Here is a 26,383-nt window from a genome sequence, read left to right as displayed (position 1 = left end):
ACATCTAATGTTTTGCTTCAAAATCTTGCCTTTGTGAAAACCTGCCACATATCCCCTCAATCAACAGCTACTCTCAACAGCAGAACAGAAATTTGAAAGCTCACACTACATTTGTTTGGGGCGAGTTTCACTCTTTGTAAGGTATATATTCCAGGAGACAGGAAAATAGACATGTTCCCAACAACTGGTCTATAAAATAAGCATGAAATTTTATCCTCAGGTACATTTTACGTATTGCAGACATTTAACATTCAGTGCTCCAAAAGTTCAGGCTGTACAAGGTTTAAAATATTGTATTGTACAATGTTTAAAATCTTTCATTGGTTTGCTTGGGAAAGTGATATTTCCTTGCAAAAAGAAGGAAATGACTAATTCTGAGTTAATTTATATATAACTTTAAGTCCTTCAGAGGTAACCTCTTAAATGAGAGAACCTGGAACATTAGCATTTTTTTTATAAAACAGCCCTTATTTTCATGTATGATTTCCTTGGCATAAATATGAAGTTTTCATACGGCTTCTTTTGTTCTCTCTCCTCCTGCCTCCCATAGTTGGCCTGTTTTCCTCTTGAGTTTCCCCTCTTTCCAACACGCACCACTCTGCTAAAGACGACCCCACCCTCCCTGCTACCGAAACAAGCTTAAAGGCTGAGTTTGTCAGAGGTTAGGTCACTCATCTCACATATATTCTGCAGGGTGAGGATGTCACCATTTCTGACCTTTACACACATTGTCAAACTGAAACACACACAACACATTCCCCTGGGAAATTACGAGAAATGTATGGCATTCCCAAACAACCATTTTGCTTTTTCAAAAGGAGAGATTAAAAAAAAATATGAATGAAAAGGAATCTTACATTACAGATTCCCAAACCCAACTTCGGGTTCTATTGAAATCCAGGAAGTGTATCCTACCCTTTGCAATTACCCCACCCGCAATCCTCTCCCCTAGCCATCAAAAGTCACTCACCTTTAAGGAAAAGGAAAAGAGCCACAGGCAGGAGCAGCTCCAGCATCCTCTCCACTCAGCAACAGAGCCTGCTGGAGACAGAAGCAGCTGGGCAGCTTGGCACAGACTCCTTGCAAAATAAGACAGCTGGGATTCAGTGGATTGCCAGCAGGGCCCTGAACCTACCATTCCGTGCTTGGAAGCTCGCTCTCTATAACCTGCCCCTTTCCTGGCTGCCCACACCAAGACAGGGGAATTGTCCAGTCAAATAGGTGCAGCTACAGCAAGCATGAAAAGCCTCCTCATCCGCAGATGTGCTCATGCATAAGCAAAGCTGATAACCTGATAACCATAGTTAAGAGCTTTTGCGGTTGGCCATGCAGGCAAGATCGGAACCTCACTCCAAATTTCATGCCAAGCTCTTTCAGACAAGTCCAAGTTAATGAAAATTGGATAATTGAATTTGTGCATGGAACGGATATTGACAAGACTTTGAGTTTGCATATCATTAAAAGCAGCACTTTGGAGCTGAGCTGATAGTCAGACACCATTAATGAATTAGCTAACACAGTTCTTAGATGTTTATGGATTTTTTTTAATGACTGCGACAGAAACAGGTGTATGAGAGAGCTCAGAAAAATCTGTCAAAATCTTTCTGCAGTTTCTATTTCTTGTTAAGTATATATATTTATTTATTTACTTGAGTGGCGGGACAGGTCCCCCCCTCCCCCTGGCCACACCCACGTCACTCTCACATAGTCCCACACCAGCCAGGCACTTATTACAAAGCAAATGTCTGGTCTACAAAACCCCATAGCAGAATTTAAGTAGAATTTACAACCAGCTCATCCATCCACTTACATATTAGGGCAATTAAGACCATACTATAAAGTTAAAGCACATGGCTTCTCCCAAGGATAATGCTGCTGGGAACTGTAGCTCTGTGAGGGGCAAACTATGGTTCCCAGGATTCTTGGTAGGGAGGGAGTCATGGCTTCTAGGGGCCAAGGTCCCTTCGCCCTCCCCATAAAATATTTGAAGGGGCTGGGCCCCCTCAGTTAACTGCAGGAAAGTGAAGCAGCAGCAACAAGACCAAAGCCTGAGGTGGGCTTTTCAGGGAGCTGGAAGGGCAGAGAGGCCGGGAGAGCTGGGGACAGAGGCTTGACTTGTTCTGTGTCAGATCCAAAGCCGTACCAGATGTCAAGGCAAGATAATGGTGGTAGGTTTGTGGGTGGGGAGAGCCTGTGTGATGCCTGAGCCTCTTTCTGGTTCTTGGGTCCTCTGTCCAGTAAGAGTTAAAAGCTGGTGGAAGATTCCATTGCTAACTGAGCAACTGGAGGTATTTTTTTTTGTAAATAATTTATTAGTATTATCATTAGGCTATCAACATCATCATCATTATTATAACGAATAAAAAAGACAGTATCAAAACACCATGTTGTAGAACATCTTCTGAAAATTATACAGAATAAAAATAGAAATATAAAGCAAAAAGCTATTGAACAGAGGGTACTGATAAAGGACTAGCTGGACAATTGTGAGATAAAAGCTGTAGCTTGCAACTGAAATGACTCCATCAACACCCCTTTGTCTAATGCAGGCTTCCTCAACCTCGGCCCTCCAGATGTTTCTGGCCTACAACTCGCGTGATCCCTAGCTAGCAGGACCAGTGGTCAGGGATGATGGGAATTGTAGTCTCAAAACATCTGGGGGGCAGAGGTTGAGGAAGCCTGGTCGAGGCAATGGTTGTGAATAGAATAGCAGAGCACCAATTAAAGATTCTGTGCCAGAGGGTCAATGAGTGGCACTGCTGTGGCTCCCTCCCCTTCACCTGGCTGGTACTTAGAATGTGGGGTGTGTAAGCTTGGCAACAGAAGACACAAAGCCGGAGAGACAGAGCCATGCTTGATGACAAAGCTGGGACCGTGGGAGAAGTTTTTAAATAAATCATATATCCGAAAGACACCACAGTCTCTACTGATCCTCATTCCAAGGAACCTAAATGATTCCTAGCATGAAATTTGCCTGTTTCAAAGCAGTTATGTCCTGGGCCAGCCTCTTCAGTGTGTCCCTAAGGTCTCATTTCTGGTCGGTTGCTGCCAGCTCAGACCCCATCAGCTCATACATGGGAAGTTAAGACCTTTTTGCCCCAATTTGTATCAACTTACACTTCCTTACAGTGAACAGCACCTGCCATTTCAATGTCCAGTTAGCCTGTTTGACGATATCCTTTTTTACATTTGAATAATTGTTGTCAACAAGATTGGACAACTCACTGCTCATTCTAGAACAAATTATAAAGCACTGGCTTTTGGGTGCCAGTGTTTCTTCATATATCCCCAATCTTGAGAATTGTCCATTTTTTTCCTACTCTCTGCTTCCTGTTAAAGGTAATGGGGCCCCTGACTATTAGGTCCAGCCATGACCGACTCTGGGGTTGTGGCGCTCATCTCGCATTATTGGCCAAGGGAGCCGGTGTACAGCTTCCAGGTCATGTGGCCAGCATGACTAAGCCACTTCTGGCGAACCAGAGCAGCACACGGAAACGCCGTTTACCTTCCCGCCGGAGTGGCACCTATTTATCTACTTGCACTTTGACATGCTTTCGAACTGCTAGGTTGGCAGGAGCGGGGACCGAGCAATGGGAGCTCACCCCGTCGTGGGGATTCGAACTGCCAACCTTCTGATCAGCAAGCCCTAGGCTCTGTGGTTTAACCCACAGCGCCACCTGTGTCCCCTGCTTCCTGTTATGGATCCATAATAGGACTTTCAACCCATAAGCTTTCTCAGACGCCTTTGGTGAGATTTTATCAAAAGCTTTTTGAAAATCACTTTATGTAAACCACTTATGATTAGGTATATGAGTTTGACTGCTATACACATTTTGTGTTCATTTGTGTGTGTTTTTATCCAAATGCACAATGTCCACCAGTTCACCCTTGTCTACATGCTTGTTGCCACTTTCAAAAAGCTCTAAAACCTTAGTGAGACAGAACTTGTAGAACCCGTGCTGATTCTTACTAAGCAAGACTTCTTGTTCTATATCAGGGCTGGATAACCTACATCCCTCAGGGCCATTCAGCACTGCCAAGAGTTTGTGGAGATGGCTCCAACGGTTAGAGATGGTGGGAGTTACAGTCTAACAGCACATGGAAGGCCTCAGATTCCTCATCCCTATTGTAGATGGTTACATTTTGTTTAATAGCCAGAGATGTCTCTTTAATGGGGGTTGTCTAGAGCAGGCACCCCCAAACTGTGGCCCTCCAGATGTTTTGGCCTACAACTCCCATGATCCCTAGCTAACAGGACCAGTGGTCAGGGAAGATGGGAGCTGTAGTCCAAAACATCTGGAGGGCCGAAGTTTGGGGATGCCTGGTCTAGAGGATGTTTCAAGGGAACACTGATGGCTGGTGGCTACTAGCTAACTGCTCCGGTGGGATGCTGAGAAACAATTTGAGAGTTGGAATGTAGTCAACAAAAGAGACAGATGTCTGGATTTGCTGGCAAGAAACAGCCTTGTGAGGCTCCAAAGAGATGGTGTTGATTATGGAGGAACTGGTGCTGCTTTCAAGACCCTAACCAGTCCCCCTTCTGCACATCACCTGAGATCATCTGAGGAGCTCCTCCCATGCCCTTTTCTCTCCCATTGCGCTCGACAGGATGTTTTGTGATGTAGCTAGTAGTGCTGCCACTGAAACGTTTCTCCACGTTGATAAGTCAGAAGTGTGGAACAGGATCAGGATGATGTCTGTGTGATATCTATGTACATTGTTATTTTCACCCCACTTCTCTTTTCATAAACATCTTATTCATTTTTCTCATATTGCTGTATCCAGTATACATGGGTGGGGAATGTAAATGTAAAACACCATAACAAATAAAGGATATACCGTAATGAAACAAGATCTTAGGCCTATTTCCTTCACCAAATAATCAATTAAACCACACATACTACCTTTCTATCCAGAGTAGCTCACCCTACTTTTCTGACTGATCAGAGGCTGATTTGGTGTTTTGTAATGTCTGAACGTCAATGGAGGCATATAGCTTAAACAGCAGGCACCCAAAGTCCATTGCTCTCACTTCGGATCTGTGGAGAAAGCCAGCACCCAAGATGCTCACTGAAGCCCAACTCCGATCTCTGTCCCGCTGGCTTCATTTGCTGTTACATAGCTAACAGTTACGGTGAAGGTGCCAACTCTGGCAGCTTTGATTCTTCCCACTCTTACTGGGAGGAAACAAACCATAAGCCAATGCTTTCAGTTTGCTTTGCTCCCAATGAACCCTGTTCTGTAGCCAAGGTTTGTATGGTTTGTTGGTGTGAAACAAACCATGATCCCTCGTTGGCTAAGCCAGGAACTGTGGCTTGTTTCCTTTGGCCACAACAACTCAGAAAGGTGTGTTCATGTACTTTACCCATAGCTGTCAAGTCTCCCGTTTTCCCCAGGAAATCCCCGTTTTTCCAGCTGTTCCTAGCTGAAAAAACTGATTTTTTGTTTTCTCCTGGTTTATTCTGGCGCGACGGCCATTTTGGAACTGGGTGGAGCATGCTCAGAAGCGACTTTTGATGCTGCTCTGCCCAGTTCCAAAATAGCTGCAGTGCAACTTCTGGCGCGGCGACCATTTTGGAACTGGGCAAAGCAGCATCAAAAGTCACTTCTGAGCATGCTCCGCCCAGTTCCAAAATGGCGGCAGCGCTACTTCCAGTCTGCTATTTCCGGCCCGGTCCCTTATTTCTCTGACAGCAACTTGGCAGGTATGACTTTACCCTGACATGGAAAATAGACTGCTGTGCTTCTGATCTTTGAACAGTTTGTTTGCAGGTTGGTTATATAATGTGCACTCATATTGTATCCATCCTCATTTGCTCTTGGGGTGTTTACGAGTGTTCCCCTTAAACATTTGTTCATCTTATCCTTTTCCATGCATTTCCCCTGTCACTTTCCAAACTGCAAAATGCCAGCTGTTTTTTAAGTGAATTTGTTACACATGGGCAACAGAACTCTTCAACCCGAATCCAAGCCTAAATTTTTCACTCCTGCAAAACAGTGGCCACCTGGAGATGCCCTGTATCAGTTTCACTGCTGCTGCAATGTATTGTTCTTCTTATGTAGAGACACCTTGCTTTCCCCCAACCAATCCTGATGGGTCATCTCCACAGACAATCAACTAGCTCTTAACTCTCATAAAGGGTAGAGACATATGACTGGGACATATGTCCTCAGGAAGCCCAAACTGATAGCAATCAGTTAGGAAACCCATAACAATATGTTTGTGTATTCCTTTGTGTTAGTCCAGTGATGGCGAATCCATGACACGTGTGTCAGACGTGACACGTAGAGCCCTCACAGCTGGCACACGCCCCATCGGCCCATCTGCGCTGTTGTTGTTGTTGTTGTTGTTGTTGTGCCCCCCCATTTGTTCTCCCGCTCCTCCCCCACTAGAGCTTGTCTCTGCTGTTACAGAGATTGGTTTTTAACCCTTTCTGTGCTGTTTTTTTTCCTGGCGCTTTGGCAGATTGGGTGTAACAGCGTCCGTTTTTTAACCCGTTCTGTGCTGTTTTTTTTGTGCTTTGACAGACTATGTCGGTGCTGAGTGTTAGTTCCAGTGAAGGTATTATTCGTCATTTATTTCTGTTCTCTTCCCCCCCCCCAAAAAAGCGCAGCAGCTTTGGGGCATCCCCCCCAAAGCAAAGCAACAACTTTTGCACACACACCCCAACAACCTCTCAAAACTTTGGTCAGCAACTCCCCCCAAAAAGCTCAACAACTCTGGGCACTTTGTGATAAATAAGGAGTTTTTGGTTTGGTTAAATAATTGGTTTTTGGTTTATTAAATAGTTATATATTACAATTATACATTTTTGTTATTTAAACTATAAATATCGCAAAATTATGATTATTTTCTCGAAGTGACACACCACCCGAGTTATGCTCTGTTTTTTGACAAATTTTGGCACACCAAGCTCAAAAGGTTGCCCATCACTGTGTTAGTCTGTTGTCTTCGAACAATCACCGTTTTGGCTGAAACAGGAAAGGACTATATGTCAGGTGTGGTGCATTTTGTGGAAACAAGTATCAGAGCGACAGAGCACCCTGTGAAATAAAGAGGACTCCCACTCCGAAAGCGTTTTAAGTAAAATACTATTTTAATAGACTGTCTTTGTGCCTACAGAGAAAAATCTGCAAGTTCCAAACATACCTCCTTCCCATTTCTATAAAAGACCAAAATAAAGTATTTTGCATTCAATTCAGTTTTTTCAGACCTGGATCCCACCTTTAACCACAGACTGTTGCATGGAGTCCACTTGATATGTTTTTTAATTATTATTTTCACTACATATGCCTGCACCTGTCTGATTCTTTCTGTCCCTGCCTTCCACTTTTTCCTTATTTCCCTCCATGCTATGGACTACGCTGCCACCCCCATTGCCTTAAGACTTTGACCTAGGAGCATCCAGGCATTTCTTCTAACACCCGGGTCCCATGATGTCTGAAAGAGCCTTTGGTTCAATCTGCACATGACGTAAATCAGGGCTTGGAAATCTGGGCCTGCAACTCCCATCAACTCTGGCCATTGGCTATGCTGGCGTAGACTGACGGGCGATGGAATCCAATGACATCTTGGGGGGTGCCACTTAGCCAGCCCTGTGCTAACTGTGGTCAGTGCCAGCTCGGCATTTTGCTGTCTGAGGTGAAGGGCAAGAGTATACCCTGCCATCTGAAGACAACTGGACCAGCAGTTGAATCTTACTTCTGCACTGGTGAGTGGGCAGCATCCTCCATCACACCTGAGGGTTGCAGGGTGGCTTAGGGGGCGCAGGGCAGGCTGCATACAGCGCTCCAGCCTCTTAGCCTCAGTGTCTCATCTGCTGCCTGTGGCAAACACCCCCCTCTGCCTAATGGTATGGCTGAGTACAAGGATGATCTGCAGAGGGCTGGTCCACTGTCCCTCAGACCTTGTGGGGGGCCAGGCTATTTTTTTTGGGGGGGGGGTGAACAAGGGATGTTGAGCGGCATGCAAAAGGGCTCCGGAGAGGGGCTGATTTAAATGGCGGCCGCTCGAGGGGCGCTCAGCCAACTGCTGCTCCTGTGTATTGCAAGCGGCAGGGGCTGGTGGCGGCGGAGGGACAATGAGCAGCACATGAAAGGGCTCCGGACAGGGGCTGGCACCAACAAAGCCCAGCCCACTTCCTCCTCTAGGCAGGGCGGGGAGAAGCCAGGAGGAGGGAGGGAGGGAGGGAGGAGGCGTCACCGCCGCCGCCGAGGGAGGTAGAGGGAAAGAACATGAGTGCTGGCGATCCATGCGGTGATTCCTGGACCACCTGCGGGCTGGATTTAGAAGGCAATTGGGCCTGATCCAGCCCGTGGGCCTTAGTTTGCCGACCCATGATCTGCAGTGAGCCTTCGGTTCTCGTGCTCCCCATTCCCCACTCCTCCAGCACAGCCATAACGGGACGTCTGATCTCTAAACTGAGCTTAACTTCAGTTCATGCAAACAATATAGCTTCTTAAACTATGGTTTGAAGTATTTCTGATACCAGCAGCAGTCTGCCAGGTGCAGACAACATGGCAAGCTGTAGTGAATCTGAAACGGAAGCCAGTGCTTCCAATCGTCTCCTCTCAACCCCGAGAGGAAGGGCAGCACACGAGGCCAAGACTTGCCTAGGCTCATGTTTGCAACACTAAGCTTTGCTTTAGCATTATATGTGCACCCAGTGCACACTTCTTACTGAAGAAGGTTGCCAAACGACACAGACAAAGCCTGAGCTTGTTCCTAGGCTCCTACTGTGGGGGAGAGAAATTGTGCTGAAAAAGATATAAATGTATGTGCATAGGTTCTTTGAGATGTGGTGTCAAATACAGTTTGTGGAAGGTGGGACTAACGCCACCAAGCCCATCCATCTGTAAACTTTCAGAGTCCTGTCTGTGCTCTTCTCCTTCCCTTTAAAAACTAGTTTTAAAAGATAAAACTGTGGTTGTGCCCCTGATATAACCCACTTTTAGGCTAGCCCATGACCCAGCTTTGGATCCCAACCAACCAGCTGAAAACAAGTGTTTTTTTACAGAATTATAGAATTGTAGAGTTGAAAGGGATCCCAAAGGTCATCTAGTCCAACCCCCAACAATACAGGAATCACAGCTAAAGAGTCCTTAGCAGATGGGCACCCAATCTCTGTTTAAATGAACTTAATGAAGAGATAACACTGAAGATGGAGTATTTTGCTGAAAAGTCCAAAGAAATGAAACTGTTCCAACTTTAAAGGATGCCTAGAGGAGTGATCTCTCAATACCTGCTGACCTGGAGGCACACCGGAGCCCTAGCTGGATTGTATTTTGGAAGCCATGTAAGGGCAGGCATTTGGGGACTGGGGTTAAATGTACAATTACTGAATTTACCATTGTTTCCTAGTTGTTTTTGCCTGTTTTCATCAACACCTCACTCAGCGCAAGCACCCAGGCTAAAGTGTCACGTGGGATATAAGCCCACCTTAAAGAAGTTGATTAAATCAACTGATGATTTTATGTTATCCCCACCCTAGTAAAAATAAATAAATAAATATGATCAAATGACTGGACTTTGACATTACACTTGTGGAACTCAAAACAGAGTCCAGCCCGGTCAGTGAATAAGCAATCCTAGGTCTTGGATTCGCCCAGTTTAAGGGCTCACGCCAACTGAGTGGTTTTGAAACAGCGGCTGCAGGAATAATCCAACAGTCCCCACCACACAAACAAAGATAAATATCCAGAGAAACAGTCTGTCCACTACCATGGCAACATATTTCCAGTCTTCAACAACCTAGAAGAGAAAAACTCAATTAAATAATTTAATGACTTATCCATTGCATAAACTGCCCAAGTGCTTGTCCCACTGTGGCTCCCTTGCATGGCGTTTATGGAATTTACATCCGATCATTTCATACTGATGAATTTTAAATACCAGCTAAGAAGGAATCTGGGAATCAGTGTGAGGCTTCAGAAGATTTGAAGGTCAAAAAGGCACACTGCTTAATTCAACCTCAAGCCCAGAAGCACCTCCTTATGAGGGTGATGGGGGGCCAATGTCATGCGTGTGACATCAGGACATTGGGAGGAGCTGGGGTGGGACTGAATACAGCAGCTGCACGGCTTCAATGGCTGGTGGCTCCTCCTCCTCCTCCAGGTGGGAGGCTGTTTTGACCCTCCATCCCCCTCTCATCAAGCAGTTGTTGTTGGATTACACGCCCCATCATTCCTGGCCATTGGCTAAGAGGGCTGGGATGATGGGAGTTGTAATCCAATAACACCTGGGGATGCAACATTGAAGAAGGCTGGCCTAATCCTTATGCTACAACCAGGGGTGCCAACTTGAATAAAATATTGTGGGGGCCCAGGTAAGCCCTGCCCCACATAATCAATCACATGGCACAGTGCACCCACACCATTTGAATGGGAATACCCTATAACTTTGTGGGGGCTTGGGCACCTCAAATATTTCATTGTGGGGGCTGAAGCCCCCAGGGCTCCTAGGAGTTGGCTCCTATGGCTACAACCATCTTTGTTTAAAATGGGCAGTTCCACAAAACCAATAAAAAAGCTTTGTTGAATTAGGTCAATAAAGCCATTGGGGCCAAATTTTTACCACCTCATGGACCACTTGAGAATTGCTTGTGAGTCCAGCTCTGACTCCCAACATATATATATATTTTCTGCCTGTTGTAGCCATTGCAATGCAGTGTGCTAGATGAGGTATACTTTTTTACTGAACAAAATTAAAGTTATTAATTCTAGCTCTAGCCCACTGGGTCCCAAAGAAGAGCCTGGATGCCCCCATGTTGGAGAAAGCAACAGCCACTCCTTGATAGGAGAACGTAAGAAGAACCTGCAGGATCAGGCCCATGGCCCATCTAGTCCAGCATCCTGTTCTCACAGTAGCCAATCAGATGCTCCAATGGGAAACCCGCAAGCGGGATCCAAGCACAAGAGTCCTCTCCCTTCCTGTGCTTTCCAGCGTCTGGCACTCAAAAGCATTTACTGCCTCCAACTGTGGAAGCAGAGGATAGGCTTTGTGGCCAGTAACCCTCTACAGCCCTCTGCCCCATGAATTGGTCCAATCCTCTTTTAAAGCCATCTAAATTGGTGCCCATCACTGCCTCCTGGGGGAGGGAGTTCCATAGTTTAACTCTGTGCTGTGTCTGTCCTGAATCTGTCCAAGGGGAGTGGGATTACTTATGGGGGCACCAAGAGGCAAGAGGACCGCCATGAACACAAACCATCATGAACATACAATAAGACAGAGGGCCTCAAATTGCCTGAAATTTCTAGAGAAGAAGGTGGGAGACTGGGGGACCAAGCGTGGTGGGGAAATGAAAGGTTCCTTGTGCTACTTACAGTCTCATTGTTGTCCTCACTTCTCATGTGGTCTGCTATGAAACTGACTCCCTCAATAGCTTCCTGGACCTCAGGGGAAAACTTTGCTGATGATCGTAGCCTGACATCCTGATGGCTGCCAATGTGATCAGGGTTTTCCGCCAGTTTCAGGTCGTATTTTTTGGCAGAGGCCGTGTTCACAAAGTAAGTGGAGGAGCCCTTGTACAGGTCCGACGGGCTGCTGCAAAACAGGTCTGCTTTGCTCCTCTTGCTGCTACCGGACAGCCTTTGCCTCATGGAGTTATTCTCTGGGCGCTTCATGAACAGGAAGCTGGGCAGCCTCTTGAGGAAGACCACCTTCACCCAGGGAGGCATGGCATGGGTGCTGGGAGACCTGTGGTGCACATTCAGCACGCAGACACTGGTCACAATGGAGAAGGTCACCAGGACCATTGTGAACATCAGGTACTTCCCAATCAATGGGACATCCAGCGATGTTGGGGGGACGATTTTGGAGATCAGGAGCAAGAACACAGTCAAAGCGAGCAAGACGGAGATGCAGAGCGTCATCTTTTCTCCGCAGTCTGACGGCAGGTAGAAGACGAGGATGGCCAAGGATGTTATGAGCACACAAGGGATGATGAGGTTGATGGTGTAAAAAAGAGGCTTCCGTCTAATGATGAAGTCGTATGTGACATCCACGTAGTTTGGGTCCAAGGGGTTCTCAGTTCGCCGCCCCGGGAGTGCCACAATGTCCCATTCACCACTGGGGGTGAAGTCATCCATGCTGGCCGAGCCGGTTTTAAGGATCATGTCGATTTCAGTGTGATCGTAAGTCCATGACCGGAACTTCAAGGTGCAGTTTTGTTGGTCAAAGGGGAAATGCTTCACTTCGATTTTGCAGGCGCTCTTGTAGATGGCTGGAGGCAGCCACAACATGCTCCCATTATTTTTCACGATCACGTTGGTGTAAACAGAGACTTCATATGTTCCATCGGCACTAAAGGAGTCAAGAAAAAGGTAACTGTAGAAAAGGACTTGTGGGTTTCAAAGCACTGCAAAGGCTTTTGTGACCTGAACCAGCCTGGACAGCTCAGTTGGTTAGAGCATGGTGCTGATAAACCAATTTGCAGGTTCGATCCCAATAAGGGCCAGCTGCATATTCCTGTATCTCAGGGGGTTGGACTAGATGATCCTCAGGGTGTCTTCCAACTCTACAATTCTATGAGTCTATTATTCAAAACTAATTCTGATAATAAAATATTGGGGCTTTTTGACAATGAAAGACCATGAAAGAGTCCATAAATAGTTGGTGTTTCTGCTTATCCAGATTCAGTACCAATACATTACAATGATATCTCATCCCTACAGTCATGAGGCAAGAAGAAGAAGAGTTTGGATTTGATATCCCGCTTTATCACTACCCGAAGGAGTCTCAAAGCGGCTAACATTCTCCTTTCCCTTCATCCCCCACAACAGACACTCTGTGAGGTGAGTGGGGCTGAGAGACTGCTCAGCGCCTGGAGGCCCCAGTCCTGCCACTCACCACCTGGCCCAGGGCGGGGCCAAGGCCTATAAGAACTGCTGTTGCTGCTGCTATCAGCCAGGAGGACTCCCCTGCTCAGAGCCTGGAGGCCCCAGTCCTGCCACTTACCACCTGGCCCAGGGCGGGGTCTGATGGGCTTTATAAAGGACTGTTGCCGCCGCCGCTGCTGGGCAGAGAGGGCTCCATTTTGTTTTGTTTTTTTGTTTAAATTCCTGTTATTTTTTACCTATGTTATTTTAAACTGTATTAAGGATGTATTCTTAGTTTTAGATTTTGATTCATGTCGAAATTGGTTTCTATTCAGTTGTGTATTTTTTGATGTGGCTTATGTATTGTTTGTGACTTTTGTAATTGTGCTCTTGTTGTATTGTTTTGATATCTGACTGGAAGCCGCCCAGAGTGGCTGGGGAGACTCAGCCAGATGGGCGGGGTACAAATAAAAAATTATTATTATTATTATTATTATTATTATTATTATTAAAGAAGTGTGACTAGCCCAAGGTCACCCAGCAGCTGCATGTGGAGGAGCGGAGGCGGGAACCCGGTTCCCCAGATTAGGAGTCTACCGCTCTTAACCACTTCACCACACTGGCTCTCACACTGGCAAGGAAGATAGCCAATAATAATAATAATAATAATAATAATAATAATAATAATAATAAGTTGGCAATGCAAAGTGACTTACAATATTTTAAGTAGAAAACAAACACAACTGTAGATTAAAACCAGCATTAAAAGAAAAATTTAAAAGACAATTTTCTTCTTCTTTTCAAAACTAGATTGAAACATTTCACCCATCATGCAAAAAAATAATACTCCATGGATAGATGTCTTGCCTGGCACCTAAAGGTATGTAACAATGGTGCCAGGAAAGCCTCTCTGGGGAGAGCATTCTATAAGTAGGGAGCCACCATAAAGGGCCTTGTTCTCATGCTGTTGTCCCTGGTAGGCGGGGCGCTGCGCGGCAAAGCCGCACGGAAACCATGCTGTGCCCTGCGAGGGCGGGGGCGCTGGAGCGATCTCCGCCCCTCAGTGCCAGGGCGCCCGACCTGCTTGAGACTGCCCTGCTGGTCTCCTCCTGCAGGATGATTTTGAGCAGTGGGTGGGACGACCAACTCAACCAACTTCCTTCCACAGCCGTTCCAGGGCACCTGTAGTGCAAGGCTCTCCCCAAGCTGCAAGCCTGGGACTAACAAAGCTGACTTCTGCAGGGATCGGCTGCATGATCCGTGAGGATCCACAGGTTACGTATCTGATCTGACAGGATTTTACTCAACACCATTCAGCTGAGAGTGAGTGACGGGCCCACAGTCACACCCAGGGAGAGCTTCATGGAGGAGTGGGGATTCGAACCCTGGTCTCTCCCAGGTCACAGTCCAGCACTCCCAACACTACACCACACTGGCTCTCCGGCCTGCAGGCAGGAGCCTTCCCACCCCTGACTTAGCTGAACATGCAACATCGGAAGTTGCCTTATACTGTACTGAGTCAGACCAGTGGTCCATCTAGTTCAGTATTGTTGACACTGACTGGCAGCAAAGGCTCTCCAGGATTCCTGCGCCATGGCCCTCCCCCAAGCCACCAGGGTCCCACCATGGTCTCAATCAGAATTGCAGTCGGGGGGGGGGCAGGTGTCAGAGGAGGCTCATGCTTTCTCTTCACCACGACAGTCAGGAAGGCTTCTTTTTTTAAAAGGGATTGAATCTGGTCCTAAGTTAGACCTTTCATTCATAGCGCTGAGTCGTACAAACTTACTTGTTGTATAGAACAATGTCTGGTAGCCAGACTTTCTTAGCTGGTATTCTCAGCTTATTGATGCCTTCGTACTCCGAGGGTTCCCAAGCTAAGCGGTAGTCCGTCCATTCCTAGAAGCAGGGCACAACCCACACTTTGAGTCGCTGTTCCCATTGCACAACAGACTTGCACAGTTAATTGTTTGGCAGCCTTTTGTACAGAATGCAATTAGAATCACACACACACACACACACACTTCAGCTGCTGCAACAACATCATGTATTTAGTTAATTTTACAAGATTGGGAAAACTGGATTGTAATAAAACCAGTTTACAAAAGAATAAAACAATAAAATTGCCATTTTTATTTTTATTTAAAAAATTATTAAGTGCTGCCACACTAAAATACTGATTTATTACAAATGTGGGGCCAGTTCCACAGGTGTAAGTGGCTGAGTAGGCATATAAGTACATTAGACTTATAAGTGCATAAGTCACACTCTCTCACCCCCAAACGTACAAAAATACTGTGAAGGAAAAAGTGCAGGATTCGCTGTGATTCCTCAGAGCACCGTCCCATCACAACTATTCAAAGTGCACTCAGTTGAGCTGGAATAGTTACGTATGATAAATGGCTATAGGCAAATGGTTAAGGACTGCAGCCTTCAAAAATAAAGCAAGCTGGATGTCATAGCAACCTTCCAAATTCTCAGTTACCAATATAATGAGAGGATGGGTTTGTAAATTAATAGAGCAGAAATTATGTATCCACGGGATACTTACTTGATTGAGCCAGACGTTGGTAGTCATGATCTGTTCACGCTCATTCTGAAGAGAAAGAGAGAGACACAGAAAATCTATGTGGTAAAGAGCAGCAGCCTATCTTAATTGGATCCATTCATTAGGCTTGAATACCCTTCCCTCCATCCACTCTCCTGAACCTAGAAGGGCACTCAGGTAGAAAGCACCAAGGCCGGCAGTCTTCCAGTTCCTTGGAAACTTCAGAAGGCCAACAAGCTTTGATGAACCACTCTGGCCACTTCATCTGAGGCAGAATTGCATTTTTGCATCCCGTCCATGAAAGTTAATGCTAAAATAAAGGTTTCCTTTTAAGGCAGGCCTTCATAGCCTGGCGTGTTGGTCCAGATGTTTTGAACTACAACTCTGGGGTTGATGGGCATCATAGTCCAAAATATCTGTAAGGCACCAGGGTGCCCAGGCGACGCTAAATCTTCTAGAAGCAGACATGATTCTATTTGGAGTTAATTCAGATTATTACAAAATAAATGTGGCAGTAAGCCTTGGTACATCTGGAAGAGGCTAAGTGGTTGGAGGTGGAAATAAACCACAGAGGAGAAATTGGATTAGAGAGCTTTCTGATGAACCAGGCTCCAGGCTCTTTTGCTAGGCAGATTTCTTAAATGAGAACAAGGCCCATGGAAACACAGAAATGGGAAAATTAATGGACAAGTCACAACCTAAAAGGGAATGGCTTTGGCAGTTGCTGTGCTGCTACAAGCTACTCTTGTACCTCTCCTGGGACAGGAGGGGAAGGGAAATCCAGGACAAAAGGAAGGAGGATTGGGTGGATTCTGCTAGGGTGGGAGCCTAGGAGCACAAGAAGAGTCCTACAGAACAGGAACACATGAAGCTGCTTTATTCTGAATCAGACTCATGGCTCCATCGAGCTCAGTATTGCCTATGTTGAGGGCAGGGCCTCTCCAGGGTTTCAGAATCCTAGAGATGCCATTGTAGGTTGAGCCTTCTGCTCTTCCGCTGAGCTGAAGCTCTTCTGAATAAAAGAAAACCCTCAAGCACCAAAGCCCATCTAGTTCAGCAGCCTCTTTCTCGCCAGGGCCAGTCAGATGCCCCCAAGGGAAATCCACAGCAGGACCTCAACGCAGCAGAGCTCTCCCCACTTGTGATGTGCAGCAGAAGGAAAACATAGCCATGGGGGTTAGCAGCCATTAATAGCCCGGTCTGCCATGAATTTGTCCAATCCATCTTTTAAAGCCACCCAACTTGATGTCCACCACTGCATCTTGTGGGAGCAAAAGCCATCATTTTCCTACAATGCTGCAGGAAGACGTTTGTCTGTCCTGAACCTTCTAATATTTATTTAGGGAGTATTCAGGGTCCTAGATGCTGCAGGACTTGGCGTTCAAGCAGATTAGTCATTTCACTAAAGTTGATTAAAGTCTCTCTCCTTTCTGTCACTCACTTCCAATAAAATGTTTTCAAGATGAATTTATACAAGCACATATACATGTACACCACACATGAATTATGTTATTTAATACACAGAGGAACTGATCTTTTTCCACGCAGCACTGCCATTCAACTGGTCAAGAGCTGGGGCCCTCCCAGAACCCCAATTTGCAACATGAGGCCCATTCCAAAAGCCCAGGCGGCCATAAAGCACAGAGGGGGTGGGACCCAGCACTAAAGCAGGTGGCTAAAGAGAGGGTAAAAAAAAAAGGAAAACTGCATAGCTTTACTCCGTAAAGTAGGATGTGCTCTTGTCACTCCAAGTCATTGTACCAAGGAAAAGAGAGATCAGCTGCAAAGTTAGCATGCATGGCCTGCCTTCATATGTAGACAATATGACAGGACTGCAGGAAGCTTCCTGAGAATTCAATGAGATTCACTCCTGGCAGTGCTGTAGCTAGTGACTCCCAGGTTGCTGTGTTCAGGATGGCATAGTCTTCTCTGGTTCACAGCAGCTCTCCAGGGACTCAACTTCTTTTCACATGGCTGCTCAACCGCAAGAAGGCTTAAGACAGGACACATAAAAGGATGTTCTTCTTTGCACAGCACATGGTTAAACTACAGAATGAGGATGGTCACCATCTTAGATGGCTTTAAAAGGGGAATAAAAATGTTCCCTTTTAACCAGGCCTTTAGTTCAGATCCTATGCCCTTTTAAAACTGGGGTGTGTGTGTTGTTTTTGTTTTTATTATGTGTTTTTTTGTTTTGTTTTTATAACTTGATTTTATTCTGTGAACCGCCCTGAGACTCCCTTGTATAGGGTGGTATATAAATTCAATAAATAAGAATAAGAATTAGATGAGAGCTGCTAATCAGGATGCCTCTGTGTCTGCGTCCACAACTGGAGGCAGCCCTGCTTCTGAAGACCAGGAAGGGAGAGGGCTCTTGTGCTTGGATCCTGCTGGCTGGTTCCCCACAGGCAACTGTTCAGACACTGTGAGAACAGGATGCTGGGCTAGATGGGCCATGGGCTGGATCCAGCAAGCTCTCCTGATGTTGTCCCCAACCTTTTGGGGTCACTGGTGTCACGAATCCCATGGAGACGCCATGGAGAAGATAGTCCAGTGTGGAAGGCGAGTGAGAGGGACTCACAGAAGAGGCTGACCCAAGGGATTGTGCTAGTGGGACAGGGAATGAGACCCAAGTGGAGTCGAAGAACTCTCTTCTTCAGACAGGTCTCTGAGAATAAGTCCAGCCGTGGCCCGACTTCACTAAACCCCCTACCCTACCCCCACCCCACCCCGTCTCCAGGGTTGTGGAGGCAACAGTGTCCGTGTCTGCAAACCCTGCATGGCCAGCCTTCGTGGAAGAGTTCCCATGCGCTTGCCCAGTCCCAAAGCTCATGATGTGACCTACACAGTTGTAGATTTTGCTAGGAAGGAGCGATGGAAGGGATGCTCAGACTCACCACATTGATAAGCTGGGCCAGGATAACCTGCAATTCTATAACAACCAGCTGCGAGGAGTTGAAGGCAGGGCGGATTAAGTTGTTGTAGCGAGATGTGTTCAGGAGGTGGTTCATCAGCCTCTCCTCAGCATCGGCTGTGTCACTTCCTATAAAAGAGGAAATGGCAACCGGGTCACAAAATGGCAGCACTCTGCCACCATTCCTCTTGCTTGACTTCAGAGAGGATTGGATTGAAAACACATTGGGCAAGAGATTAATGTGACGTTTCTACATCCCGTAGTAACTAGGTTTCTTCCCCAGCACGCTCCATAGGATTCAGTTTCTCAGTTGACTCATTATAGGTCTATTCTATGACTTCTTGAACCCTCTAGGAAGAACAGCCTCAAAAGCAGAATGACTCTAAACAGAAAGCAACCATTTTAAAATTAAGAGCAAGCACATCAAATGGCTGGGCGGTTTCATTCCTTCACAGCCTCTGAGTAGAAAATTTAACCATGGGGGAAGAAACTATAAAATATGCCCCCATCACAGACACACACACCAGCAACATAACCTTGAGGTGGTGGGACAACATTTTGCATGGAAATTCATGTAATGAAAGCTTGATGGGAATAGCAGGCTTGGGAGAGAGCTTTAGAGTCCTGAAGCAGCAAGGGAACTTCCATTCCAAATCCTTCCCCACCTGCTTAGCCCTCTTCCTGCCTACTTCTTTGCTGTTAAAATACCCCCAACCACTGAACCCTCTCCCTGCCTGCCCCGCCAACTGCTTTACCCTTTCCCTGCCTATTTCTTCTCTTTTAAACGTACCAGCCCCTGCTCAGCCCTCTTCCCCACTCCAACTGCACTAATCCAGACAAGGTCCATGTGAGAAAATAATCTAAGAGCCAGACACTTTATAAACTACCAATCCTATTCCACCGCCAAATGCTATTTTCTCCTCCTTTTGTGGCAAATAGGGACATGCCACTAGATGTCAGCAGCATCTTTGGAATACCAGTATATATATTTTATATTGGAGCCTCAGTGGTGCCCAAAATTCATGTTGTTCCTTAAATCAGTGTTAAGGTCCTGCCCCTTACTACTACTACTACTACTACTACTACTACTACTATTAAATTAAGTCCTGGGCACATTATATTCTGAAAGCAAAATAACCCAGTTTATAGACTATTATCGCCATCCCTGTGTCAGATTACAAATTATGGCTAAACCTCTGGTTATTCCCAACACCACAACAGGCTAGCAACTTTTCATTCAACCCATCAACATTGTCACAAGGGGGACCAACTCTGTTCAAGTGGCCTATGAAAATTATTTTAAAAAACACAGCAATCATTTAAAAATCTGAATTAAAACCACTAACTGATACTTAACTGATATGTTTCCCCTACAGCTGGTTTAATTATGCAGCACTTTCAGTTCCACAGAATACATTCTTAGGTATCTAAGGATTCAAAGTGAGTCACTAGGCCTCAGTCAATACAGCAACCACATGCCCACTTTGGAAACAGAATCAATTTCTTTGTTGTGAAGTTGGCAAATGCATTTACAGGCTGTGCAACACAGCAAAAACTACATGCAACTTATTTTCTCTGTCTTCTACTTTGTTGTTGTTGTTGTTTAGTCGTTTAGTCGTGTCCGACTCTTCGTGACCCCATGGATCAATGCCTTGTCGTGGCGAAGGGGCTTGAATAACTCAGAGAAGCTATGAGCTATGCCATGCAGGGCCACCCAAGATGGACAGGTCATAGTGGAGAGTTTTGACTAAACGTGATCCACCTGGAGAAGGAACTGGCAAGCCACTCCAGTATCCCTGCCAAGAAAACTCCATGGACAAAGACAACAGGCATATAAAAGTCTTCTACTTTAGACTGCCTAATGTCACGCTCCCTCACATAATCCAAATGTTTACATGATCAGAATTCCTATTTGCAAAAAGATTTTGCTAGATGTTATGTGATTCCAGATTTTCTTTCTCCTCTTTGTCAGCAAAGTACAGGGAGGAAATGTAAATTTTAAGATGCCTCAATGTCTTTATTGAATGCCATTGTTATTGCTTCTCAGGATGCTCTATTAGAACATGATTTATTCATGTTGCCTAAATGTTGCCTACTGCACTCTAGCAAAATCATGTCAGCATCATGTCCGAGGCAAGATATCTAATGGATCCTCACTTTAAAAACCTAAGTCATTTTTTAAAAAACAAAAACAGAACACACAGAGAAAGATTTGTTTAGGACCTAGGTCAAAAGTCAGCGTTCTTTTTCTCTTTTTGTTTCAGCCTTAACTCTCCCCTCCAGACACACGCCTATGATGTTTTATCGACAAAAAGTGTTTCTGAGTCCCTGTGCATACATTCAGTAAACGAAGCACAACTTGGGTAACGAAACGCCTTCCTTTTTTGGAAGGACAACCAGATCCATCGCCTTGTTAAGTCAGAGTGTGTGAATTCGAGCCAGTTTGCTCCCTTAGAATCCAGAAGAACAAAGAGGGAGGCTGAGGTTATCAAACAACATGGCTAAAGTAATACCATATTGAACGCTCCTCATTGAGATGCTAGGAAGACAAGAGGGATGCAGGAGGGAACACCTAGGCTTGGATTTTCAGCTGGGGGCTTGTTTTTACCACTTTCTCAACGATCAATTGCTTCTTACTTGCTCCAATAAAAGGGTTGCAAGACCTCGAGCGTTTTGCTCCTGTATTTCCCATAAAGTGACAGGAAACTCCCTCCTGACATCTCCCCTCTACTAATAATGCCCAGCAGCCGATGCACATTTATTTGCCGTTCTGCTTTAGCACCGCTTCAGTTAAGCAGGTCTGTACGCACACGCCGGTCTGCCTGATCCAATCGAAATCCTATTCCACGTAAATTGTGCTTCAACTTCCATGCATTTCCCCCCTCCCTTCAAAGAAACAATCCTGCTTGAAAGTTAGAGAAGAACCTTCATTTCCCCAAGAACCGCTTTCCTCCCCCCCCCCTCCCCGCCTTAGAGAAGAGCTCCAAAGGCTCCCTTTGCAGGAACTGCATTGGAAAGAAATTGCAACTCACCGTTGATATAAAAAGAAAGCCCGGCCAGGAGAGAGAGCCAGTTGATCTTCCTCATGGCAGTTACTGTACAGTATAGGAAAGGAGGGGAACAACTGTCCTTAGGGGTGGGGGAAGGTGGACGGAGGTGGGCTCGGCTGTCAGGGCAGCAGGACAGGCAGGGGTGGAAATCCAAGCACAACGGCGGCGCTCCAGAGGCACCCAGAGGAGGGAGGCTGTAGGACCCAGCAGGGCAGGACAGGTCTTCTTCTTCTGCACAGAGGGAGCTGTGATCCCTCCCTCTCCGCAGCTGCTTAAAGAGCAGCAGGAGAGGCGAAAGAGGCAGCATGATGGGCGAATGTGTGGGAGAAGAAAGGGGGGACGCCACGTCGATGGGCCACTGAGCGCACACTTGCCCTGCTGGACAAGCAAATGGTCCATGTGACTCGGTTGCATTACAGGGATGCAATAGAGCAGGGATGAGGGGGTGGGGAGAGGGGACTGGAAACAGAACTATGGGCCAAAGCAGTGCGTGTCCAGGCAGCACTTGCTCTAGCAGACTCCTTAGGACGCCCCCAGCCATAGCTGCCAAGTTATCCCTTTTTTACAGGGATTTCCCCTTATGCTGAATAGGCTTCCTCGCGAGAAAAGTGAAAACTTGGCAGCTATGCCCCCAGCACCACTGCAGGATAAGTGTGGGCATCAGGCCTTCCTCCAGTTCACCCATGTAGCTCACCCACACCATCTCTCAGCTGAAAGGAAAGCAGAGAGAGCGACCTCATGGTTCAGGGATAGGGGGGCACATGCTTGGCACCCAGAAGGTGCCAGGTTCAATCCCTGGCACCTCTAAGTAGGGATGACTACTAGCCATGATGGCTATGCCGTGCCTCTCCAGCTGAAGACCAGTTGTTGGAGGGGAGAGCGCTGCTTTTGTGCAGGATGCCTGACTAGCTGGGTCCTTGGCCTGATCCAGCAGCCTTCTCTTATCTTTTTGTAAGAACCCCCTGCCTGAAACCCTGGATAGTTTGCTGCCAGTCAGTGCAGACCAGGAATGGGACATATGTGACCCTGCAGATGCCTTTGGACTCCTGGCTGCCATCAGCTAGGGCCAGTAGAGTTGTAATCCAGCAACAACTGGAGGGCCAGAGATTCCCCAACCTTGGGGCCAGTGGTCTGAACCAGTAGGCTTCCTGTGCTCCACCAACTTCAGTCTGTAAGCTGGACAGAAGGGTGCCTTTGACCATGTGCAGAGGGCTTCTCCCCTTCTCATATTGCCATCATCTGTTTGCCAGTGGAACTGTTGAGCAAGGACCAATAAATGAGGTTCGTAGATGAGCATTCAGGGAAATATATATCAGAGGGGTGGGTTTCAAAAAAGAGCTGTGTTTTGGTTTGCATATTGTTTTGGAAAGTGTGAATTTGGTAGATTTGGCTTTAAATTCCAAATCTTTAAATGACTTGAATTTCTTCTCCATCCCTTGCTCTGCTACCCTTCTGGACCCTTTTTATGGTCCATATTTTCTCCTGCTTACCCTTCTCTCTGAATCTTATGCTACTTTGCACTTTCTCTCACTGTGTGTCTTTGTTAAGTTCCTTTGTGCATTGTCTGACTCAGGCTTACTGCAAGCATCTGGCTTACAAATCAAAGTTTCTCATCGCAGGAGGAGCTAACTCAGCCTTGTGTCCCTGGGACAGGATCTTATTCTTCCCTCTGTCAGCAGCAGACTGCAAACACTTTGGAGAGCCAGGCGCCATCCAAAGCCAGGGGAGGGCCATTTTCCCTGCAAGAGTCCTCACCACCACCCAGCAAGCGAACTCCAGTATTATCCTACCACAAATCTGGGCAATTTGCAAGACGATTGAAAATTCTCTCTCTCTCTCTGTGTGTGTGTGTGTGTGTGTGTGTGTGTGTGTGTGTGTGTGCGCGCTGTTGCTGCTCAGCTGTTGGTAGCCCTTGTTTTGTTTCGCTTTTTAAAAGGACTTTATTAATTTATTTAGATTTAGACAGATTTATAAGCTTTCTAAGAGGAGAGCTTATAATAAAATGATCAATAAAATAAAATAAACTCATATCGTAAAGTATTGTATATGTTACCTTTGTTAACCAAAGACTAAGTTATTTACAAAAACCAAGGACTAAGTTATTTACAAAAATAAACAGACAAAAAACACAGCTAAAACCCACCAAACCATTAGAAAGCGAAAATACCCAAGGGAACCATATCCCCCCCCCAAAAAAAACTGTTAAAATATGCAGATAGGTTAGAACAAACATTGATGACTAAGGTGATCAGTCCTGCATTCAGGCTCAGTGTTGTCTAATGCTGGCTGTGAGTCTGGGATCCAGTGGATTTCAGGCTGGATCAGCCTCCTTCCTGCCCTTAGAACGCCCCAATTTGGGGGGGGGGGTTGCACTGAACTCCACTGGTGGGGATACCACCAGCAGCCCCCCCCCAGGCAGAAGGAGCAGGCCAGCACCCATGGAGTGATGCTTATTCGCTTCCACCAGCAGAGGCCAGTGGGAGGCTAGCTCAGCCAGGAGCGGGGAGGGGAGGGACACCTGGCGTAACATTCACCCTAGAGCCATCTTCCCGTTTGCGGGAGTGAGCATTTATATACTGAGCATTTATATAAGTGGTGGTGAACCTCAGGCCCTGTGGACCTCTCTGTCTGGCCCTTGGAATGCTCCCCAAGGCACACCTTTGTACTAGAGTGTTTTTGCCTGGCTGGAATTTGTCCTTGGACTCTGATAATGTCCCTTGCTTGCCTTTCTGGAGGATTCTGCTATTGCATTCTGCACCATAGATCCTGCATTGCGGAGGTGGTGGGCTGGATGACCTCCAAAGTCCATCAAATTCATCAATTCCAATTCTCTCACAGTCTAGAAGTGGAGCCCTGATCAGAATTCTGGAGCTGGCTGGGGGTACAGATGTAAGGAGGCAGCAATCCCCATCCCCATCTTGTGTTCATCGCAATCAGGACTGTTTCTGTTCTGCTGCAGTTTGGCTTCTGCTAAAACCTTTGTTCATCTCACTATCTGATGCCCAAGACGAACATAATTTATTGCATGGTTTATTTTGACATATTTCAATATAAGGGAAACAACAAAAAATGCAAAAGAAGAAATAATTTTATTTACCGTATGTATTGTGCACTAAAATTTATTTACATTTGTGGTCTTTAAAAACCCTACTCATACTGCAGACAAACATGTGAATTGCAGCAATTTTTACTTTCATTTGCATTTCCAGTGGAATTTGCGGATATTAGTCCAACAGTATCTGCAGGTTCTCCATCCCTGATTAAAGTGTTGCTGGACCACTTGAGAGACGCTACCTCCCTCTCTTTGTTATTCAACATAGACACTTGCCTAGGAAGCCTTGCATGGTTACATTTCATTTCAAAAGGGTAAAATTTCTATTTTTCTAAAATAATGCAAGGATTTGATAAAAAGAAGATGAAGGGGAAGATCAAGTGGGATGAATCCCTCAGGAAGCCTGGATGGTATTTAGAAGCACCCTGAGTTGCAGAAACAATCTGACAGGTTTACCATCCAGAATCTGTGAAAATCGGGAACAAAAAGAAATGGAATTTGTATATTGGTTTAGATGCTAAATGAGGCAGTAAACATAACTTGTTTCTTTATTTCATAAAATTTATACACCACTTGGTAGTAAAAAAAACCACCAACCCTCAAATGATAAAACAGTAAAATCAAGCAAAACTCACAACCTTACTTTAAAACATATAAAAATTAAAATGCTAAAACAGATTAAAATTACCCCAACTTTCAAAGCATCTGGGTAGGCTTGTCTAAACAAGGATGTGTTTTAGCAGGCATGTAAGAGAGTGAACTCAACAGTCAGGGGAAAAGTAAGTAAACTCGTGGGACTTTTGCATAAGAGAAGAAAATGGGAAAGTGCAGAAACTCAGCAAAACAAGAACACCTTGATGACAAAGCCCTCAATCTGCATTTTCCAGCTCTTTTACTCAATGCAGATCAGAGAGGCCTTGTCTGCTGTTAAAACCGCACGTCTGTGGCTCTTTTTCACCTATCTCAATAATACTTCCATTTGGGAATGAGTACTCTCTACCTAGGGGACACGGGTGGCGCTGTGGGTTAAACCACAGAGCCTAGGGCTTGCCGATCAAGGTTGACGGTTTGAATCCCTGCGATGGGGTGAGCTCCCGTTGCTTGGTCCCAGCTCCTGCCAACCTAGCAGTTCGAAAGCACGTCAGAGTGCAAGTAGATAAATAGGTACTGCTACAGCGGGAAGGTAAATGGAGTTTCCGTGTGCTGCTCTGGTTCGCCAGAAGTGGCTTTGTCATGCTGGCCACATGACCTGGAAGGTGTATCCCGGCTCCATCGGCCAATAGAATGAGATGAGCGCCGCAACCCCAGAGTCGGTCACGACTGGACCTGATGGTCAGGGGCCTTTTTACCTTTACCTTTACTCTCTAGCTGCCAAAGACTTTCCAGGAAAGGAGAATAAGGCACATGTCACTCTTATTTTTCCTCTTTCCCAAGTGTCCTTTAAAACCTCTACTTGGCTACCTAGTTTTGCAAATCGGCTGAAATTTCCAACTTCCTTTGGGCATTAAAGGTAATTTTCAGACTTTTGATTAGGGTTGGAACATAAATATTTCTGGATGTGGGAGTTAATTTCAGTTCACGTTTTAAAGGCAAACTTACATAAGCCACACTTTCTAAAATAACCTGTGAACTGAAACACATCTATGCTTCAAAATCTAGACTTCAGTGAATTTTACAATGCAGTTTTCCAACTAAAATGCATATACAGTACCAAGGGAAATTGTGCACATAAGTACCTTTGTTACTGAAAATAATTTTAAGAAATCCCCCCCTAAAAAATTGTGTTATATTGTGACTCCAGCCAGCGGTAGTATAGTAACATCTTTATTCATGGCAGCAAGCAAGTAAAAAGACACACAGAAACCCCGGCCCTGCTGCTAAATATATAGGCACTTGGGCTAGTCTACCCAACCCAGGTGAAGCTAATTAAAAGCAGTCACTACCTCCCTTAACTAGTTCCTGGCTGCTCTGCTACTGTGCTGTGCCTACAAATTCAATACACAACA

The 26,383-nt window shown here is 45.8% G+C and overlaps 1 protein-coding gene across 1 annotated transcript; it reads right to left on the bottom strand.

Moving 5' to 3' along the window:
* Positions 1-7,075: 7,075 nt before the first annotated feature.
* Positions 7,076-21,578, bottom strand: CHRNB4 (cholinergic receptor nicotinic beta 4 subunit). Its single transcript, XM_035112188.3, has 6 exons — positions 21,308-21,578; positions 18,259-18,404; positions 15,365-15,409; positions 14,603-14,712; positions 11,323-12,301; positions 7,076-9,751 (listed from the first exon to the last, which is right to left on the bottom strand). Exons 1-6 carry the CDS (start codon positions 21,360-21,362, stop codon positions 9,611-9,613), a joined length of 1,476 nt encoding a protein of 491 aa, XP_034968079.2. The 5' UTR covers positions 21,363-21,578; the 3' UTR covers positions 7,076-9,610.
* Between the last annotated feature and the right edge of the window lie 4,805 nt (positions 21,579-26,383).

This window comes from Zootoca vivipara, chromosome Z1 (genome assembly GCF_965207765.1).
Source record: "Zootoca vivipara chromosome Z1, rZooViv2.hap1.1, whole genome shotgun sequence".
NCBI lineage: Eukaryota > Metazoa > Chordata > Lepidosauria > Squamata > Lacertidae > Zootoca > Zootoca vivipara.
The sequence above is the reverse complement of the archived record's forward strand: the minus strand, read 5'-3'. Positions and strand labels throughout refer to the sequence as shown.

Excerpts from the sequence above, each read along its gene's own strand:
- CHRNB4 (XM_035112188.3), bottom strand. The coding sequence starts at position 21,362 with ATGAGGAAGATCAACTGGCTCTCTCTCCTGGCCGGGCTTTCTTTTTAT. Across the intron at positions 15,410-18,258 it reads TGGCCCAGCTTATCAATGTG|AATGAGCGTGAACAGATCAT; the intron begins GTGAGTCTGAGC and ends CTTTCTCTTCAG. Across the intron at positions 9,752-11,322 it reads GTGAGGACAACAATGAGACT|GTTGTTGAAGACTGGAAATA; the intron begins GTAAGTAGCACA and ends TTTCTCTTCTAG.